This window comes from Bidens hawaiensis, unplaced genomic scaffold (assembly GCF_021521415.1).
Source record: "Bidens hawaiensis isolate Kalapana, Puna unplaced genomic scaffold, B.hawaiensis_p1.1 tig00031769_1, whole genome shotgun sequence".
In the NCBI taxonomy this organism is placed as follows: domain Eukaryota; kingdom Viridiplantae; phylum Streptophyta; class Magnoliopsida; order Asterales; family Asteraceae; genus Bidens; species Bidens hawaiensis.
The window spans coordinates 46,556-56,058 of record NW_027495364.1 but is presented as its reverse complement, the minus strand read 5'-3'; the positions used below and the strand labels follow the sequence as shown (position 1 = coordinate 56,058).

Sequence of the window (9,503 nt, the reverse complement as noted above, 5' to 3'; positions counted from 1 at the left end):
GTGGGCCTAGGATACCCGGAGATTGACTACCAGTGGACCGAGGGGTGGTTGGATATGGGCACGGTGGTTGATTGGACCATTGATTTGCATGTGAGCCGTGGCCCCATGAGGGCTGGAAAACCCATTGACCTTGAACCGAGTTGAATGGATTTGGAGACTGTGAATAGGTGCTGTTGGGTGGTCCTTGACCACCAAAACGACCACAGCCTCTACCACGGGACCTACCCCTACCCCTACCGCGGTCAGCCAATGCGTCAGGAGTGGACCGCTGGTCCAACCGAGGGATTTGGGCATCGGGTTTTTGAGAGGTTGTAGCATGAAGAGCAGCTCCCGCGTTCTGTGATGCATGTAAGGTCATGTTCGTCTTTCGATCATATTCCGCATAATCTTGGAACGTGCCTCGTGGAACGAAGGAAGCGGTTGAAGGTTGGAAATCAACATAGCAATCCCTTCGTATTGCTCGTTTAACCCGGTAACAAGTTGTTGAACCATTTTCTCATCCGTTAATGGCGCCTCGACATTAGCAAGCTGATCGCATATGACCTTGACCTCTTGACAATAGGCTGCCATGTTTTCAAAGTTATCGAGGCGGGTATTATTGAGTTTCTGGGTAAGGTTGATGGCTCTGGATGATTTGTTATCTTGGAATAATGTTTCAAGGGTGGTCCAAGCTTCATGTGCAGTCGTGTTGGGTTTGAGGATGGTGTTGAGTAGGTCAAGAGAGATGGTGCCATAGATCCATTGAAGGACTATGGCATCTAACCGATCCCAAAGGTCGGCGGCAGCAAGGCCAGCCGCGGCTTCTTCGGCGGTTTGTTTTTCCTTAGACGCGGAGGCGGCAGCAGGAGTGGGTTTTGCCAATAGGTGATCGTAAACCTGATATTCACGACAATGTATCTTGAACAATTCCGACCACGATGTGTATTGGCCAGTCTCGTTATCGACAACGATCGGGACAACGTACTTGATGTTGGAAACAGTGATTGCGGGGTGAAGTTTCGATTCCATTGTTGGTGGGTAGGATCGAGAGGTTGGGGGTACCGCCGGCGAGTGAAAGAGAGATGATGAAGGAGGAGAGGGTGGGCGGCGGTGATTAGGCTACTGATACCATGTTGAAAGGGATAATTGATATAATTTGCTTGAATCTCATTATCACCAAACCGGTTACATATATACACAGGAAATCCCATTTAATTAGGGATGAAATCAACTAACAATATTATCTATATTTAACCGATATACATGCCAACTATACAATATCTATTAACAATGAACGGTCTTATTATTTTATCTTTCCAATCTATAACTGTGTGTGCATTTTATCTTTCCGATGTTTAACTCTGTGTGCATGTATATACATTTTGCTTCTTTATTTTTTATCGTCTAACAAGTTGTTGAAGTTGGACTTTTGAGTATGTTTCTTGTAGAGTGAGAGATGCTTTTATGAGAAACTGTCATCTTTTATAAAATGTTACATCAACAAACAAACACACTTAACACGTTTTAGATCGAGATATCACAAACATCGACAATGTATAATTATAGTTGTTTTTAGTTTCATGTTTTTCCTTAACAAAATGTCCTTATTTATTTATATTAAATTAAAAAGTATATATCATATCATTTATAACACGAGAAACTGCTCCCACCAGAAGAGCATCTTTAGCAATAACAAAAGTTGGTAAGTGTAGATGATCCGATGTGAGTCTTGGTCTTCGTTCCAATCATAGCGGTATTTTCTATCTCCTAAAGCAATTGTAGTGACAACTCAATTATAAAAAAATAGTGTATTAGTTTGTGGCCCCAAATTTAAAGGGCCCACGATTTTCTGGTTTAATTTTTAGGTATTTGTAAATAGAGCAAACAATCAATATGTTTGAAAGACTTCACTTTTTACTAAAACTCACACCGACTCTAGTATATGTCGTTGTGTGCCATTTCGAAAGAGTAAAAAATAAAAATGCGTCGGTCATATTCAAAACTTTTCTTTATTCCAAAGGAATAAGATGCAGTATTAATGATTATGAGCATAAGAATCAAGAATGATAATAGAGAGGGCAGAAGGTATAGGAATCATGAGTGATAATAGAGGGGGCACAACATTACCAATTCATTATGTTGGATTTAATGGTCGGTTTGAGTCAAGTCAACGCGACCGACCCGAATGTGACCCGGACTGAGTTACACCGGGGGTGACGAGATAAAGACCTACTTAAATGTTAATTAGGTCCGACACAATCAATTAGGTGGACTGGATGTTGGTTAAAAGCTTTGTTTGGTTAATTGGGCTCAAGCCCAATTGGTTTAACTTGATTAAATCCTAATAACATTTTATATATAGTATAAGATGTTATAATTAATATAACCTAACAAAACCCTAGCCTCCATCTTATACTATTCCAGCCGCCACCGCCGCCGGCGCATTGTTTGGTTGTGTTTGGTTATTGAGCTTATTTTTGGCCATATGAATGGTTTAAAAATTGTAAACGGTTATTATTTATTTTTCGGTTTTCTTTTGGCCATAAAGATGGTTCAAATTTGTAATAGGGCAAATTGTTGTTAGTTTATAAATTTGTAATAAAGAAGACGCGAAGATAACCGAGGACGAGCTCAAGGATTTCTTGAAGCTAGTGGGAGTTCGGGCAAGATGACGGGATGCACGAAGAAGTCCATCCTTGTGGTTGTTTTGTGTTGTGAACCCCTTGACCCGATCGGTCTCCCTAATTGGCTCTAGCGAGACCGATCACCTTTTGGCCATAAGGATTTACATATTTTTTATTTGCTATTGTGATTGCTTGGAATGTTTATAATAGAATTATAATATTACCGACCTAATACCAAATAAATTTGAAAATAAATATTTTATTAACCAATTATGTTTTGCAAATTAAAAGCGTTTTGATTTCCAAAACTAATAACTTAATAGTTTTTCTATTAACTTAAAATTGGTTAGCCGTATCGCGACAAACTTAGTTTTTAATAGGTTATTTAAAACTAAGTGTCCTGAGAGATGAAAGGGTTCATCAATTAGTCCCGATAATAAATACAGTAAAATTTGACTTTTACTCTATTTGGTAATTTAAAATAAAAATTAATCCCAATTTAAAAACCAATAGTTTATGCCAATCCTACTACAAGTCACACTTGAGGTATAATGCGAAATTTCGAGTGTTTGGAGCTACAACACCGCACTTGTTTTCTAGCCTATCCCATCAAAGTGAAAGCATTTCGTTGACACATCCGGCTCTTTCACACGTCACTATACTAGGACAACTATTACTTTACTCTCCTGTTACGTGCTAAAGCTGTCTAGAGACTTAAAGTGGGCAAAGATGAGGCTAAACGTATCTATACAGACAATCGTTGTCTCTATAGGCCTCATAACCGAGAGTTGTGCTCTATTCACAATTGACAATCGTTGTCAGTCTGCCTAACCACTTATTAATGTTGTGTGCTACAACTGCCTTGAATAACTGGAAGCCAGATTCTCATACTCCTTATTAATTAATGTTATTGGGTCATTAATAATAGGACTACAACGTCGAAAATATTAATTAAATTTACTTTTGCTTAATTAATCAGATGTCGTCAAACGAAAACTCACCCTACGTCCTTAAGACTATCCTTGAGAAGGATAAACTGAACGGTACCAACTTCATCGAATGGCACCACAACTTGAGACTTGTTCTCACCATGGCAAAGCGCCAGTATGTTCTCGATGGACCTGTTCCAACCGAGCCTGAAAACAACACAGCCGCTGCCAGAAAAGTTCTTGAGAAGCATAAGGATGACTCGGCTGATGTCTCCTGCATTATGCTAGCCACCATGACTTCTGAGCTTGCTAAAGGCTTGGAAGACTTTGGTGCCTATGAGATGCTTGAGCAACTCAAGGGCATGTTCCAGAAACAAGCGCGTCAAGAACGTTTCGACACCATGAAACAACTCATAAGTTGCAAGATGGCAGAAGGGTCTCCCGTCAGTGCGCATGTTCTTAAGATGAAGGGGCACATCGATCAGCTCAAGAAACTTGATTATCCCATGCCTGATGAGATGGCATCTGATTTCATCCTCAACTCTCTCCCCAACTCGTACGACCAATTCGTAATGAATTTCAACATGAATGGTTGGGTGAAGACAGTGCCGGAGCTTCATAACATGCTCAAGACGGCTGAGATGAACATTCCTATTAGGACCAATCAAGTTCTGATGATTCGATTTGCTGGTGTCAAGAAGCCAAAACCAAATAATCAGGGTTTTAAGGGTAAAGGCAAGAAGAAAGTTACTGTTGCTGCTAAGGTTGCCAGCAACACTGACAAGAAGGTTGCAAAGCCACCACCGCCGCCCTTTGAGGAGCGCCAGTGCTACCGATGCAACCAAATGGGACACTGGATGCGAAACTGCCCCGACTACCTTGCTGAGATTAAGATGAAAAGAGCCAATGGTGAAGGCTCTTCTCGAGGTATTTTCATATACGTTATTGAACTTTTCACTGTCTCTAGCAACACATGGGTATTTGATACCAGATGTGGTTACCACATCGTTAATGTCTTGCAGGAGCCTGAGAAGTGGAGGAAACTGAATAAAGGCAGCATGGAACTCATCGTTGGAGATGGGAAGAGAGTACCAGTTCTGGCAACTGGAGTATTTCATTTTACTTGTCTATCTGGCCTAGTTTTTCCTTTGAATAATTGTCTGTATGCTCCTGGCTTGACCAGAAACATCATTTCAGTTTCGTTGTTGTTTGAACAAGGATTTAAGTATGTTCTTAATGGCATGGCTATTTCTGCTTACTTAAATGATATCTTTTATTTTGAGGCTAAACCTCGAAATGGTATTTATGAGATTGATGTTCAACATGATAATAACGTATATCATATTTCAAAACGTATCAAGACTAGCATCAATGAAACTTTTCTATGGCATTACTGACTTGGCCACATAAGCAAGGCAAGAGTTAAATGACTCCAATCCGAAGGAATTCTTGAATCCACAGGACCAGACTCTTTTGACAATTGTGAGCCTTGCTTAGCTGGCAAACTCGCCAAAGACTCCGTCACTCATAAAAGTGAACGAGCAAGTGATCTGTTAGGACTCATACATACTGATGTATGTGGACCTTTTAGAACCATGACTAGAAACCATGAAAGATACTTCGTTTCTTTTATCGACGATTGTAGTCGATACGCTTATGTGTATCTTATGAAACACAAGCACGAAACTTTTGAAAAGTTCATAGAGTTTCAAAGCGAAGTAGAAAAACAACTTGATAAAACCATTAAGATACTTCGATCAGATCGAGGTGGAGAGTATCTCAGCACAGAGTTCATCACTCATCTAAAAGAGCATGGAATTGTTTTACAGCTCACTCCACCTGGCACACCCCAACTTAATGGCGTGAGCGAGAAGAGAAATCGAACTTTGCTAAGCATGGTTCGATCGATGATGTGTAGAACTAACTTGCTGTGACAACTGCCCTATCTGACCCGACCCAGGTACCCGTTTTCGAATCCGATTCTTTTTATGATTTAAAATTTGATTATTAATCTTTGTAAATTTAACATTAAATAAATTATATATATATATATATTTTATATTACTAATTTCTTCCCGCCTCTTTCTCTTTCTTGTCGCCGTCCCGCCTCTTTCTCTTTCTTGTCGCCGTCCCGCCTTTTTCTCTCTTGTCGCCATCTCGCCCTTTCTCTCTCTTGTTGCCGTCCCGCCCCTCTGCTTAACCCTTAAGCCTTGAACCCCTTTTTCTCTTAACTCTTTGCTTGTCCTTTGGTTCTTCCCGCCTAAGGATGTCTGCGCAGCTCCACGCGCCAGACTCCTTACAAGGAAGCCTGCGCGAAGACCAACTGTTCCTGCGATACGCGAGGCGAACTGTTCCCGCAGCGCGCTAAGATTATAGTTCTTCCCGCGGCGCGCTAAGATTATAGTTCTTCCCGCGGCGCGCTAAGAATTATAGTTCTTCCCGCGGCGCGCTAAGAATTGTAGTTCTTCCCGCGACGCGCTAAGGATTTGTAGTTCTTCCCGCGGCGCGCTAAGGATTGTTCTCTGTCTGCCTTCGCCCTCGCGCGCGCTCGAGCCTTCTCGCGCTAGACCTTAAGTCTTTTCTTCCGTTTAGGTCAGCCTGTATTCTTTTGATATCTTTTGTTTGAGCACCTTAGGTCAGTTCCGACATCTGTCCGAAAAGCCACTTTCGCGCAGCATGCGCACCAATCCTATTGGTTGACAGATAAAGTGACTGACATAATCTTTTGAAATCTGCTTTTCCCATGCCTTGACCAGTACCTTTATCTGACTCCTCCCATGCTTTATGCTGTAACCTGTCAGCCCTTTTTCCTGTTCCCCTGCTGGCATATCTTTTGATATCTTTTGCTTTTGTTTTCTTATGCTTTTAAAATCTTTTGCTTGATTTGATGAGATCTTTTCCTCTTTTTAAGGGATTGTGTTCCCTAGGGTTCCCCTATATATAATACTATTTTTCTTGTTAACACTACACACACTACACTTAAACATTCTCCAAATCTCTCTCCCTTTGCTCTCTGCCCTAATTCCTCAGCCGCCTCCACTCTCTCTGCCTTCGTCTTTTCCCTTGTCCTGCCCAGATTTCCGGTAATATATAATATATAATAATTTGTTAAAGATACATATTGCTATGCTAACATATATTCAAGACATAAAAACCAATCGTTAAACCAATAAATTCTTATTTATAGGTTAACTTGTGCTTGTTTAAAAGTTGGTTCTTGCTTTATCTTTCAACACACCTTTTTCAGGTGAGTAATCTCGTACCTAATCCCTTTTTATTTTTAATGTTTTGGGATTTTCATGTGTTCGTACAAACTTGAGTCTTAAACTTGTTTATAAACTTTTGTCGCGCAAAACCCCATGTGTTATGGACGTAGACTTGGCTGTTTATTTGTATGTGTGGATCATTAACCGTCTTGTCGGCCTATTCCGCAGTTTTCATGGATCCATTAGATGAACACGGGAGAACTATCGTTTATGATTTCTCTTTTGTTTACACTTGCACAGTTTTCTTGTTTTTGTGCTCAATTGGGAGCACGGATTGAACTATGAGCTATGATCTAAGGCTTGATCACAATCTGATTACACCCTTGTTGAACACCAGTTATACACATGATGCGCGCAGATATTGTTATCTATTTATATGTATTAAACTTGATTTCTCACCGACACGCAAGTGTTGACGTTTTATTTTAACACATGTTCAGGTTTGCTGTAGCTGTTTCTGGAAGCTTGAGAACACGTAGGATGCTTTCTTTTGTTTGGACCTAGATTAAAATGTAACAAGACAAATTATGTTATTTGAATATTTTAAGTTATGATATGATTTATGTTACTTTACGATTCATGTTCTGCGCGTGCGCAATGAAAATATATTTATTAAATATTGACAACCAAATAGTGTCACGAGTAATGAAACAATACGTGGCGCCCCGATGTATAATCCGCCATCGGTCGGGGTGTACCAGATTGGTATCAGAGCTCCGTGACTTTAGGATAGGTGGTTAGACGTAACGACCTAAAATACCTAAGAGTCCCTTCTCGCGCATGAGAAATATCTCATGTTTGCGCGCTAATTGTTATTTAGTCGATATTTATAAAATATGCTTGCGCTTACGCAGCACATGATTTCATGTTTTATTCGCGATCTTTCGATTTTTATTAAATTTCAATTTATTTCTTCGCTTACATATTCGTTTGTTGTGGGGATTGAAAATCCGAGAAGTCATGGTGGTACATGAATAGTTGATTTTCAATTACCATTAACTTTATGTTTTAAATTGAAGATTTGAAAAGTCATGGTGATACATGAATTGTCAATCTCCAATATTCGTTTACTCGATATTTTAAATTGAAGATTTGGAAAGTCATGGTGATACATGAATTGTCAATTTTCAATTCGAATTCATTACCTGTATTTAGTTTGCATTTAAATTCATATTTTACTTCAACTTTGATAGCATTTAACTCCGCGAAACAAGCTTTACGACGATATACTTTGCGCTAAAACGATTTTCCCATACCAAGATGTTAACAAAAATTAAAACTTTTATAGAATGCCTCCGCTATCTCGCCGTCATCAGAGGAGAGAAGCCTCGCGCAGACGTAGGCAGCAACGTTCCCAGGAAATGGCCGCCGCGATAGCCCAAGCCTTAAACCAAACTAATACCAACCCCTCCGGATACAATATTAAATCCTTCAATGCGGGTAACCCTCCGAAATTCACAGGGCTTGAAGGAGCCACCGTAATGCTCCAATGGCTTGAGAAAATTGAAAACACTTTCCTCCATTCCCAATGCCCTCCAGACAAACGAACCTTATACGCCTCAAGTGTCCTAGAATCAAGGGCGCTTACTTGGTGGAACGGAGTAGCTCATGCGCGTGGCGCAGAGGCTGCTTCTAGCATGCTCTGGGAGGAATTCAAGGAAATCTTGACGCGAGAATTCTGCCCTCCCAACGAAGTAAAGCGCCTGGAGGAAGAGTTTTGGAACCTAAAACAGTACAGTGGCGAAGCGCGCGAGTACGCGACGCGCTTCCATGAATTAAGCTTGCTTGTCCCGCACCTAGTTACCCCTTCCCGCCGAGCCATCGAAAAGTTTCTTGGGGGTCTCCCCATGGAAATTCAAGATTCTGTATGGGCCAGGAACCCAGCAACCCTCTCTGACGCCATCGAGTTGGCCGCTGTGCTCAGCGACAACCATGTCAGGGCAGGAACCCTGTTCCTGCGGGGAGCCGAAAAGACCAAACTCACCAAGACTGTCCCAGAACCAACAGAAACCAAACCAGAACCCTCAAACCGTAACAACCTCAAGCGCAGGCGCAAAGCCTACGCGCTTACCAACCCGCTCGTTGTCCAGCAACCCGCCTACCAACCCCTAGTACACGCTCCTAACCCACTGACAACTTACCCCACACCCCCTGTAGTCCATAACTATGCCTTAACCAATCCCGCACTCCCTGCCCCGCCAACTAAGAAACCCTACACAGGAAACCAACCCTTTTGCCCAACCTGTAGAATTCACCATCCAACTCAAGTCCCGTGTCGATTTTGTCACCGATGTGGCCGCGCTGGTCACAATGCGGAAAACTGTAGAGTCTTTCCCTCCAACCCAATTGCGCAAACACCACCAACCTACCTGCAGAACCCACAACCAACATACCCTAATCCACGACCCAGGTCGTGCTACAACTGCGGTGATCCCAGTCATTTCCGGAACGCGTGCCCGAGACTGCAAGTTCAGATTACGCAAGCGAACCCAGTTAACTAAATTTCGAACCAAGTGACGCGCGGACGAGCTTTTAATATAACCGCGCACCAAGCGCAAGCGAACAATGACGTGGTTAATGGTACATTTTTACTTAACGGACAATATGCATCCATACTTTTTGATACTGGCGCCGATAGAAGTTTTATTTCTCGCGCATTTGAGCAGAAACTTGCGCGACCGCGCATAAACTTAAGCGAAAACTTT

At 41.6% G+C, this 9,503-nt stretch overlaps 1 protein-coding gene across 1 annotated transcript; it reads right to left on the bottom strand.

Moving 5' to 3' along the window:
- Window positions 1-354: 354 nt before the first annotated feature.
- LOC143582492 (uncharacterized) lies at window positions 355-1,008 on the bottom strand. The gene has a single exon (XM_077065039.1). The coding sequence runs from the start codon at window positions 1,006-1,008 to the stop codon at window positions 355-357; it is 654 nt and encodes a 217-aa protein (XP_076921154.1).
- Window positions 1,009-9,503: the final 8,495 nt, after the last annotated feature.